This window comes from Phlebotomus papatasi, chromosome 2 (genome assembly GCF_024763615.1).
Source record: "Phlebotomus papatasi isolate M1 chromosome 2, Ppap_2.1, whole genome shotgun sequence".
In the NCBI taxonomy this organism is placed as follows: Eukaryota; Metazoa; Arthropoda; class Insecta; order Diptera; family Psychodidae; genus Phlebotomus; species Phlebotomus papatasi.
This window is the reverse complement of record NC_077223.1, coordinates 89,499,011-89,511,081: the sequence shown is the minus strand read 5'-3', so window position 1 is coordinate 89,511,081 and position 12,071 is coordinate 89,499,011. Positions and strand designations below refer to the sequence as shown.

Genomic DNA, 12,071 nt, shown 5'->3' with positions numbered 1-12,071 from the left:
TCTTTTTTTTATACACATTTATACTTCAATTAATTAGGTTTTTTTCTTGTTTAAAAAAAAATGAATTACCTTTTTTTTTACTTTATACAGCTTAATTGGTTTTTTTTTCATGTAGCAGGTAATTTGAAATATCAAAAGAAGATTTGTTTGTTATTTTTTTTATAACCATTTAGAGAGTTCTTTTTTTGCAATTGTTTTGCTCTTTTTTTATTCTTCCACTCTTAATGTTTTGTATTATTTTTTTATTTTTGTTTTTTTTTTGTATAAAAAGCATTAACTTCCCAATTGAGTTTTGTAATGAACACATTTCTGATTTTTCCATTTTTATTCATCCTTTTTTATATAATAAATACATTTCTATCTTTATTTAATCATTACTGAGACTTTTAGTGTGTGTTTTTTCATTCTAATTTCTTTTTTTTGTTGTATATTTTGTGTGAATGATAATTTTATTGCCTTATGTTTAGTGTAATTATTTTAGAAATTCATTAACGATGCTCATCGATTTGTTTTGTCTATTTTGGTAAGTTTCCATCTCACTCTCTCCCTCTTTCTCTCTTTCCTGTGAATGCTATTTTATGTAATATATTATTTAAAAAAAAAGAACTTTGCTCTGTAGACCAGCAAAAGATATTGAGAAAACTAATAATTATATCCATCAAAAAGTTATCAATAAGACGCTAGTATCATTTTCGTCTATTCAAGTTTCTTTTTTTCAAATAAAAATAATTGGTTTCATAAACCAATCGCTGTTTTTTTTCATAATTTACTCTCAATCTTTCCCTTGTTTTAAATATTTACAAACTTTTTTTATCATCCTCACTATCCCCCTAATTTTTCTTTTTACATTTGAAGTTTTTTTTGTTTACTTCACTTTCCATAAGAATATTATTTTTTTTTTTTTTGTATTTTTTCTCATTTAACCTATCGCTTGGTTTGGGACTCTATCTCACTCTTCCTTTTCTCCAGAATTTTCAGATTAATTCCTCAACATCGATTTCCTATTCATTTTTTGTCTGTTCTTTAAAAAAAAAACATAAAAATCATCCTAAATTATTCGACCTAGTACTTAAATAGTTTTTTCTTTGAATTAACTTTCTTTCTCTTTCTGTCTCTCCTACATCACTGTCACTTAAAAAAAAAATTAAACACCTAAAAATTCCACTCAATGCGCACGTAAATGGTTGATATAATGTTTACAAACATCTTGTTTACGGCTCTTTTATGAATCACAGCACGACAAACTTTAGAATTTTTTATCTGTTTTTTGTTTTTCTCTTCTTTTGAAGTCTCCTGTTAGATCCATCTTTAATTAGCAATTGATTCAGAGGGGAGTGTTGATATACTTATGGGCTGCGCACAGAGGATTTCAATATAAAAATAATCTTGTTTTATCGTGCTATTCCAATGAAAAATGAACATGTTATTTAGTACTTTACTGTTCTCAAGTGCTTCTGCATTATCGACTTTTCGCTTTGGTTCCTGTCACGGCTGCTTTGTGGTTTTAGAACACAGTGAGGACTGGGGAATAATCGAAACAGGAACCACCACAAACAAAAAAAAATCTTTCTCCTGAACACTTTTTAACACATGACTGTTCTCAAACATTTTTGCACAATCGATTTTTCTTTGTGCTGGATCCGGCCTCGACTGTTTTCCGTCAATCCTTGCCATGTTCTAAAAACATCACAGTCGAGAAAAAAATAACACCAAGAAAAGTCCTGAATCTTTCTCCTGAACTTTTTTTTTAGCACATGACTGTTCTCAAATATTTTTGCATTATCTACTTTTCTTAGCATTGGCTATTGTCTGGACTATTTTCCCAATTCTTGTCGTGTTCTAAAACTACCAAACAACCGCGGAAGGAACCAACACAAAAAAGTCGATTATGTAGCACTTTAGAACAGTAATGTTCTAAAAAAAGGTATTCAAAAGAAAGATTCCCTTATTCATTTTTCATTCGAGTGGCACCATTATTCCACACACTCTATGAATGCAAGAAAACAAACTCCAGGCAAACAATTCGATTGGTGTTTCGTTAATCCAGAGGCGCGCAAGAACCGTTGAAACCGAATAAACGTCAAATGAAACATGTACGTCAATAGTCAAAGCGCTACCAGAACAAACTTATTTTGACGTTTATTCGGTTTCAACGGTTCTTGCACACCTCTGCTTTAATCGGTTTATGGCAAATTGGTACTGATTTACACTTTTCAGAGATTCCAAGACCTTTACAACAAACCCAAATTTGTCACAATCAGTTGAGAAATCCACCCTAAAGAGCCTTTTTAACATTTGACCTTGGAAAACCCATTACAGTAGACTCTCGCTAATTCGGCTCTTTTAAGATCGGGCTACTCTTAATTTCGGGCAGCAGTTAAATTTGAAAAAAGTTTGTTGACATTTTTCAAGTTTGACTAGGACTATTGAATGAAGCAAATATCCTTAAATTTGCCATGATTTGTCTTAGCTCTGATGTGTTTTTGCATTATTAAGGGGTTTTCATGAAATTTACCATAAATATGTGTATGCAAACTCAATTGTGTATGCAGATGAATAAAAAATCGTTGTAATGAATGATGAAGGACTGGCGCAATGTACTTTAAGAGGGACTTTCCTGTGTTCGCCAGTGAAAACATTGTTTAATCGAGTGAGTTTTGTTCGAAATTGTCCAAAAAATGACCTTTGTAATTTTAAAGCAGGAGCTGCTTCTTCGGGTCGAGAGATCACAACTTCGATGGTATGGACATGTTCAACGCATGAATGAAGAAAGATTCCCCAGAAAAGCTATGCAAGCCATTGTGAGGGGACCTCGACCTCGAGGCAGGCCTAGGACAAGGTGGCTGAATCAAATCAGGATCTTGCATGGGAGCGCCTTGGGATCGAACTTGGAACATCTTCCTGAAGTGGCGGAGGACCGACAGGCGTGGGCTGTTAACCTTGGTGTCATGGGCCCGCGACCCCAATAGGGATAAGCGGTTGAAAATGAATGATGAATCTGTTGTAAAATAAAAATTCATGCCCTTTTTAGCCACTGAATAAGGTCCACATCGGGACCGAAAGCTCTGGGCAAGACGAAAAAAGTGTTTTCATCTTAGGGTGAGCTTTTTTTCACTGGCGAACACTGGAAAGTCCCTCTAAAAAAATCGTTGGATTTCAAAAAATTTGTCGCCCGAATTTCTCTCTAATTCGGGTGACATTTCGGTCCCAAATGCCCGAATTTCAGAGAGTCTACTGCAGGGGCATGACATTTCCTATGTTTTCCATATGTTTCTAGAGCGCCGAAAAAACTTTTGAGTTTATTAGCTGTTTTCTGTCATAGTAGAATGAATTTGCAAAAAATACTAATACAAAATAAAAGCCAATTTAATAACGAAAAGGCAACCGAAAACCCCAAATTGGCAATCTACATAGTTTTGAAGATATCTCGTGAAATGTTTACGAAAACAAGGAAAATTTTGCACTAAAATTTTGCACTAGTGAATCGTTCACTAGTGAAGCGTTCCCAGAGTTAGAGAATTTCTACTCAGGAGGGGAATTCTGTAACGCTCTGGCAATGCCATATGACAAATTGGGTTCGAATCTTAGGAGAGCTTTTTCGAAAATGCGATTCTGTAACCGTGACATTGCCATTTCAGCTCAAGTGGCATTGTCAGAAGTCACATATTTCAGATTTCTGGCAATTCAAATGACAATAAATTTTCTTAAACAAATCAACCAAGACAGACTGTATTTGCATAATATCACTAAGTAAAGGCATTTCATTAAAAAATCAGTGAATTGCATTTTCGAACTCATATGATATGACAAAAAAAGCTCGATAGGCATTGTCAGGTTTCGAACTCACGCGTCATAATGTCACGAAAATTACAGAATCCCCCTACAGGAGGGGAATTTTGTAACAGTCTGGCAATGCCATATGACAAATTGGGTTCGAACCTTAAGAGAGCTTTTTCGAAAATGTGATTATGTAACCGTGACATTGCCATTTCAGCTCACGTGGCATTGTCAGAAGTCACATATTTCAGATTTCTGGAAATTAAAATGACATTGAATGTTGTTAAACAAATCAACCAAGACGTACTGTATTTTCATAAAATCATCAAGTAAAGGTATTTCATTAAAAAATCAGTGAATTGCATTTTCGAACTCATATGATATGACAAAAAAAGCTCGATTGGCATTGTCAATTTCAGAATTCCCCTACAAGTTTATCTTCTGGCATTAAGGGTGTTCGAAACACTTTCCCCTACGTCAAATATTACTTCGAAACTTTGCCAAAACTTTTCGACATTGAACGAAAAAAGCTTGCCATCTCTTTCTCTCTTGCACACATTCCATGAGAGTGAGTAGTGTGGAATTTTTACATAGGAATCCCGGCGCTTTTGACATTCAAGTTGATTTTCGCGTGTTTTTCGTCTTTTTCCAATGAACAAAATGCAATTTTAACCTCCAAAAAAACACCAAAACATCAATCAGCAACATTACCAAATTGAAACCTTAATTTATTGTATGTCATAGTTTCTCCATTTTTTTTTTTTTTAAATTCTTCATGAACCAAATATTGAGCTGAAAGAATTTCTCTCTTCACTTTCATTCACAAAATGCAAAATTTTCTGCATTTCTAAAAGCCAAAAACTTATTGACCAATAGGACGGAGGCTTCCGCCATATTGGAAAGTCTCTTGATTCCTATTGGCTGAGGAAGGCGCAGTTATCGCCATCTAATGCCCAAAATTTTCTTTTTAGTGAATAAAAGTCATTTACAAAAAATCAACAATTTTTACCGTCTATTTAGATGAAAGAAAAAATCCAAAATTTTGTCGAGAAAGTGATTTTTTAGGCAATAAAAACAACTAATCAAAAATAGTCTCAAGAAATCTTAAAAAAGAATCAATAAAGAACATTTTTTTTTTACAAGATGGACAACAGAAGTGGAAAATCAACGTGATATCTTTCCAAGTTTTTTTTTTACCTTTTTCCTTCTCAGCTATTTATCACAACACTTTTTTTTGTTTTTTTTTTTAACACCGGAAACACTCTTCACACTTTTGTCCTCATTTTCAAAAATCCGATTTTCTATTGTTTGAAGTGAGAAAATTACTGGAAGAAATTTTTTTCTTGCCTTTGATTTCTTCCTTTTCTCACAGTTCGGATTTTTTCTTTTATTTTTCCTTTATCTCATCCATTTGTGCGCGTGTTGTGACGATTTTCTTCACCATTGCATCTTCTCATTGCACCAGAACATCTGAGATTTGTGGTCCAAATTGTCCATCACTTGAGGTAAGCTTTGTAAAGCATTGTACTCCTACATGTATCCCTTTCCTGTTCCAAATAGAACAGCATATCGCGCATGTTGACACGCTTTATCCGTGGACGAAGTGGTGTGGAGGCTAAACCAGTGGCTCCCACACCAGAAGCACCCGCCTGCACCCACAGAAAAAATAACACTCCATTGTCATATCAACCATTCTTTCCTCTGAAAAAAAAATCCCCAAACAAAAAAAGAAAAGAAAAAAAAACACTTACCACAGCTGTTGAAGAAACTTCCCCATCGAGACGAGGCTTTTTCCTTGGTCCTATTGCCTGCAGGGCTGTCAGATTGGCATCTCGCTGTCGCAATTCCTCCATCTCTGCCCTTTGCATCTCCTTCGCCTGTTTTTTTTTTAAATAAATAAACACAACACAAACAATTTATTTTATTCCTGCCCTGTAGCGAAAAAGACTTTTATTATTTTTATTATATCTCTTTTCTTTACCTTTGCTTTGAGTTTAGCCTGTTCTGGATCTTCTGTTTTCGATCTCGATTTGGCAGCTCTCAGCAACATTTCACGCTCCTGCTCTTCATGACGCTTCTGTTCCGCCTTATCCAGTTCCTCCAGGAATTTTATTTGCCCTCTCACATCTTTCGTCACTTCGTACCGAGGATCGAGCTGAAAGCAAAGCATTTATACCGACAAATTGAAAAACACTCCGTCTTAAACTCAGCTTAAGCTCTTTCACTGAGAAAAATATATCAACATTTTTCAATGTTAATTTTACACCTTTTAATGGTAAAAATAACATGTAAGAGGGTAACTCTAACCCCTAATACACCTAAAAAGCATAATATTTACACCGATTTCGGATTAATACTGCAGAGTAAAATTAACATTTCCGGAATGTTATTTTAACTTTTTCAGATTTCTCTCACTCAGTCAGTGTTAAACCGAGAGACGGCCTAATGTTATTATAATCAAAATAATTATTTGACTAAACTCCCAACAGTTTCCCACTTACTAAGCCGTTTCTCGGCCTAAGTCGAGAGACGGATTAGTCAAAAACTGATGGAAATGTAATCTAACGATCATTTTGATTAAAATTACGTTAAGCCGTCTCTCAGCTTAAGTCGTAACGGTATCAATCAGGGGCATGACATTTCCTATGTTTCCTATATGTTTCTAGCGCGCCGAAAAAACTTTTGGGTTTATTAGCTGTTTTCTGTCAGTGTAGAATGAATTAGCATAATAAAAGCCAATTTAATATAGAATATGCAACCGAAAACCCCAAATTGGCAACCTACGCAGTTTTGGAGATATCTCGTGAAATGTGTTCGAAAACAGGGAAAAATTTACATTAAAATCGGTCGCATTTCTCAGAGCTAATGTCGGTATCAATGGCATTTCGGCTTAACTTGTCTGGTCAAATTCTCTAAGAAAATGACCAATTAGATTCTGAAACTGGGCTAAACCTCTAGTCTAGTCTAAAACATGTGGTTTCACTCAGGCCATAATCTATTTTAATATTAAAACCCGACTAATAATACATTAGGCGACTGCATCAAAAACACATTTTAACGGTCACTAAATTTGAATTCTATACATTATTGCACTGAAAATAACATTTCTTTACATAGTGCAACTGTTAAGGAATACAATTTGTCTCATAAAATTCAAATAAAGAAAGAAAATGAAGAAAAATATTATCAAAATCGACGCAATGTCAAACTTTCCGTGCGGAACTTCGTGCATAAACTTTGCTAAACTTTTCACGAAGTGAGAACAGTACGAAGTAGAGTAAGCCCTTTTCGCCACCTTAAGGTTTGATACACTTGTAATTCTTCCAATTTTTGTCGAAATAAAATGAAATTTTTTGTACAAATGCTTTGAAGCTTTGTCTCTCTATTGAACCAAAAGATTTCCCGGGAATTTTTATGCATCGAATTGAAAAAATACATTTCCTGCAGCAATGCATGTTTCAGTACTTTTCGCCACTTTGTAAGCACTTTTTCACCATTGTGTAAGCACTTTTTCGCCACTTGTTTTCAATTGAATTTTAAGAAACAGCAACTGTCGAAAACTCCCAAAATACACGGTAGGGTAGAGTCAGCCCTTTTCGCTATGTAAGCACTTTTTCGCCACCTAATATAAAACAATTAATTTAAAGCATTTAAGAATAAGTAGCATTTTAACACTCATAATATGATCTGTTCTAATATCCCAATACGTTATTACGTCTCTTAATTAATTGAAATTCGTTTTAAAACAGGTGGCGAAAAGTACTGAAACAAGCATAATTGGGGAAAATGCATATTTTTAATGACTTTCTCTAAAATTCTCGAGACGTAAGGTAAAGGTAGTAGGTATCGGCCAGTTAAGAAAAATGCTCCATATTTTGCTTAAAATATAAGTTCTAGACCAATTTTTGTCATTTTTGTATATGCCAATTGGACGTTTAATATTCCATTTACCTATTTCTGTACATTTTATTTCATAATATTTAGAGAAATTAGTAAAAAATAGGCAAAACTTGCAACCATGTACAGTGTATATTGCATCGGCCATATGAATTCAGACGTAGAAGACATCGGCCGGGACTGAACCAGGTATCGGCCTCAAATTAAAACCCTTTTAAAATAATACAGATTTGAATACTTTTTATTAATTTTATTATTTACTTCATTTTTTTAGTGCCTTGAAACTACCAAAAGTAAATTCAAATTTTTCGTCTTTTCTTTGCCTTCAATTCGTCACCTTTCTGAAATTTTCTTTTTAGATTTTTTTCTTCCTTTTCTTTCTTCTTTTTTTTTTAAATTTTCTCAATTCTCTTTTTTTCTCTTTCGTCTTTTTTTTGCTGTTTTTCCTGTTCTGCATTTTCTTTCTCCAACTCTTTGTCTCTGAAGTATGCTTTCCACTTTTCTGAGGTAACAGCAATAGGCAGCCTTTCTTTTTTCTTTTTGGTCGTATTTGTGTCCAGTATTGGCTTGGGCCAAAATAGAATGTTCTGAAAGAGATTTTGAGCTTGAGTTGAGGATTCCTTCTCTAGCACTCTATTCGCGTCAGATTCCGTGGAAAGCTCGGGATCCAAAAATTCTTTGACTTGTGTTGGCTCTAGCAAATCTTGCGCGGGTTCTGAGAAAGTTTCCACAGACTCTGCCGGGAAGTTTATTGGCTCTAAGATTTCTGCTGTCTCTACGAACACGGGTGACTCCTCATTGTCTAGTAGAATGAATTCTTCAGACTTGTTAATCTCGTCTTCGGTTACGTTTATGGGCTCTCTAACAGATTCCAGCTCGTATTTAATTTTTTGCCACGCCGAGAATAGGGCGCTGTATTTGGGAGATCCATCCCAAATGTGAAACTCAGCCTGCTGAAATTGCTGCACAACCTCGTCAGGTATGAAGTTCTTCATTACCTTCAAAATAGGACATACAACTTCAGGGTACTTAGAAGAGGAATCATCGACTGAGCGTGTCACTGTTCTAGGTTCTGCAACAATTTTTCCTGTATCTATTGCTTGCGGATTGAAAGGATAGAGACCGCAACGTCGAAAAGCATTTCTTAAAATTTCCTTGTTCCTTAGAGATCTTATGGCTTTGTCTAAAGTAGGGATGAAGTGTGGACGGTTAAATCTCTCTCTAGGATGTGCCAATTGCCACCTCCCACACCCTTTGGACCATGCCGCCTTTAACGGGAAAAAATACCCAACATCAAGGGGCTGGATGACATGGGTAGCATTTGGAAAAAGCACAATAATCTAAAAAAGAATCTATTAGAATTATTTCAGATAATTTAAAGAAATTAATTGAACATACCTCAATACCGTGATTAGAACAGAACTCACTTAGTGGTAATGTCAGGTGAGATTTGTGCCCGTCTACGTACAATACCACTGGAAGTTGAACTTTGTTCTTAATCAGCCATGGATAAAATGTATTTACGATGTACTCGTAAAAACATTCTCCCGTCATCCATCCCTTATTCGAACTGCCAATTGCCCAACCATCAGGAGCAGTTTTGGCCAAAAGTCCAGGCACTCTTTTATATGAGAAAAGCACTAGAGGAGGTGGCATGTCTCCGTCAGCGGATGCCATAAATAGGCAAGTAATATTCTCATGATCATTTGCATAAGAAACTCCATGGACTGACTTGGCTCCTTTCTTTGCCAACACTTTTGCTCCCTTTGGAGACATTGCAAATCCCGACTCATCACAATTAAAGATGCGGTTTGGCGCAATTTCCGTGAGCCCCTTGCTCGTAAGGTATTCACGAACCTCCAGAAACCACGAATCCAAGTTTTCCTTTGTTATTTTTGCCCGCCTTTCGGTTAAATTCTGGACCACTCGGAGAGAAACTTCTGGATTTCTTCTTAAAAACCCTTTAAACCAGAACCTTCCAGGGCGACTGTTAGTGAAGGGAGCCTTCATCTTTTCATTTTTCAACATAATCCTGATCGTATCCTGGAGCTCGGATTTAACGACAGGAAATCCGGATTCGGCTCGTTTCACAATCCATTCCACAAGTTGAGATTCTTTTTCTTGACCCAGTACAGGTTTGCCAATGAATTTTTCTTCTGCTTGTTTTCCTGAGAGTTTGTCATTCAGGGTCGACTTGGGCACGCCGTACTTTGCGGATGCTTTTCGAGAGGACTCACCAGCCTTCACGGCATCCAGCGCATTTTTCAGAGCTTCCTCTGAATATCCAAGTTTCTTAGGCATCCTTGTAGTTGTTTAACATCAATAAAACACAATATTCACACTGGGAAAGTTCTTTTTTGACATTGAAAACATAACCTATACTGACTCCGGGAATGACATCGAAATTCGATGAGCATGCTGGGTCGAAAAATCGCCACGGAGACAAGTGGCCGATGAGATCTACACTTGGAAGAAAATGTACTTGTTCTCAATTAATAATTTATTTGTAATTATACGTGGGGACTTAATTAAAAAGCATTCTGATACTAAAAGCAGAATAATTGAGCTATATTTTTTTTAATCAGACAAATTTGTAAATCATTTTAATGAAATATAATGCCCTATTTTGTGTCAGTGAAATTCTTGTTATAAGATCATAAGAATTTGAGAAATGGCTGCATTTTGATTAAGACTCTGATACAGTGACTCAATTAATGGGTTAAGTAATTATATTTTCTTAAAAAAATCGACGAAAAAATCAATTCAGAAGATTACCCATGAACAAACGCGATATACTAGACATCAGATAATTGGTAAAATATAGCGAATAATTTTTAAATATTCATTTTATTTTGGTGGCCGATCTCTTCTACAAACTGGCCGATACAAAATACATGGCCGATGTTTGCTACTCTTACCTTATCCTACATATCGTCGGTTGCCTCAGCAACTGTGCTAACTACATTTTCTTTGTGTCAGCATTCGTTATAAGCAACGCATCGCTGCGCGGCGTTTACAACGAATGCAGACACAAAGCAGATGCAGTTAGCATAGTTGCTGAGGCAACCGACGATATATAGATAGATATTGCTTCAAAGTATCTTTATACAAAAAACTCATTTTATTCTGACAAAAATATCACACCTTACGAGGCCCCTAAAGCTTAATGGTGGCGAAAAGTACTGACTCTACCCTATACAGTACTTTTTTTATATAACACCGATTACTAGACAATTATTAGAGTATTTCAAATAATTTGTTGCACATTTTTTATTTGGAACAAAAAATTGATCGAAAATCACGCCTGTTTCGACTATAATCCGCAAGGTGCGCCACTTGTAAAATGCTTGAAAAAAATGAGTGGCGGAAAGTACTTACACAGCCGGAAAAAGTAAGCCCTTTTCACCACATCCGAATTTCATCAATTTTTTTAAAAAAAAACATTATTAAAAATGATATTCCAACAAAGTTTCCTTACAGTAGACTCTCGCTTATCCGTGAGAGCGGGACCAAATGTCACACGGATTTTGAGATTGATACACATCAAATTGTTCGTCTACTGTAATTGGCTTCCGGGAGTCAGAGGACCTTGGAGCTTTTTTATTAATAAAAAGCTGAAAGTCCCAACGATTTCATACTAAAATTTGAACACGGTCGTAGGAGCTGAGCTATTGAGAAAACAATAAAAGGGGATATCCAAAATCCCAGCAAAACTTCGATCTGCAATTCTGCACTTTTGAAATTTTAACGTTTCTTCTCATTCAATCGGATACTTCGTGTGGCTTCGGGATAGTCGTGCGACTTCGTGAGCATCGCGAATTTCTTTCATGTTTTCTAACCATTTCCTTCCCCTTCGTATTTTCTATTATGGCTAATTTAATAATATTGTATTATAACATTATAATAATATTGTAAAAAAAGAGAGTATTCACGTAAAATTGTTGAATAAAAATTGAATTTTAAATAAATTGAAATACATATTTTTATGTAGTTAAAATAATGTTTAGAAACATTAGAAAGGGTAGAAGAAATGTAGAAATCATCTAAATGCTCTAAAGAAATTCTGCCGATAATTTTAAAATTTTCTATAGAAATTCTGCAGAATTTTCAAACAACGATCGGATCCACCTTAGAACAAAATTCTGCAGAAATTCTGCTGATTTTTCGGCAGTTAGTAATTAAAATCTGACGAATTTCTGCAGAATTCTGCAGAATTTGCCGGGTGAGATGATAATTAGTTGAGAGAACCCTTGCTGAAAACCGCTTGTCGATATCTTTCTTAGTTTGTGAGTTATTAAGCTCAAGAGATCAAGGAATCCTAAAAAACGTTTTGGTAAAGTTTGAGCCCGATCAGAAGACATTAAATTTTTTGATGATTGTAATAGTTAAGTTTGTTA

General features: G+C 35.2%; 2 protein-coding genes across 2 annotated transcripts in view; both read right to left on the bottom strand.

The window, feature by feature from the left end:
• Positions 1-5,130: 5,130 nt before the first annotated feature.
• LOC129804979 (transcription initiation factor TFIID subunit 4-like) overlaps positions 5,131-12,071 on the bottom strand; it is a 29,467-nt gene continuing 22,526 nt past the window's right edge. The window contains exons 8-10 of the mRNA XM_055852778.1: positions 5,759-5,932; positions 5,529-5,654; positions 5,131-5,426 (exon numbers count right to left, since the gene is read on the bottom strand). Coding sequence (XP_055708753.1) covers positions 5,274-5,426; positions 5,529-5,654; positions 5,759-5,932 — 453 coding nt within the window. The 3' untranslated portion in view covers positions 5,131-5,273. The remainder of the gene's footprint in view (positions 5,427-5,528; positions 5,655-5,758; positions 5,933-12,071) is intronic.
• Positions 7,936-10,587, bottom strand: LOC129804981 (uncharacterized). The gene has a single exon (XM_055852779.1). It carries the CDS (start codon positions 9,973-9,975, stop codon positions 8,968-8,970), a length of 1,008 nt encoding a protein of 335 aa, XP_055708754.1. The 5' UTR covers positions 9,976-10,587; the 3' UTR covers positions 7,936-8,967.

Coding starts and splice junctions, on each gene's coding strand:
- LOC129804981 (XM_055852779.1), bottom strand. CDS start 9,975: ATGCCTAAGAAACTTGGATATTCAGAGGAAGCTCTGAAAAATGCGCTG.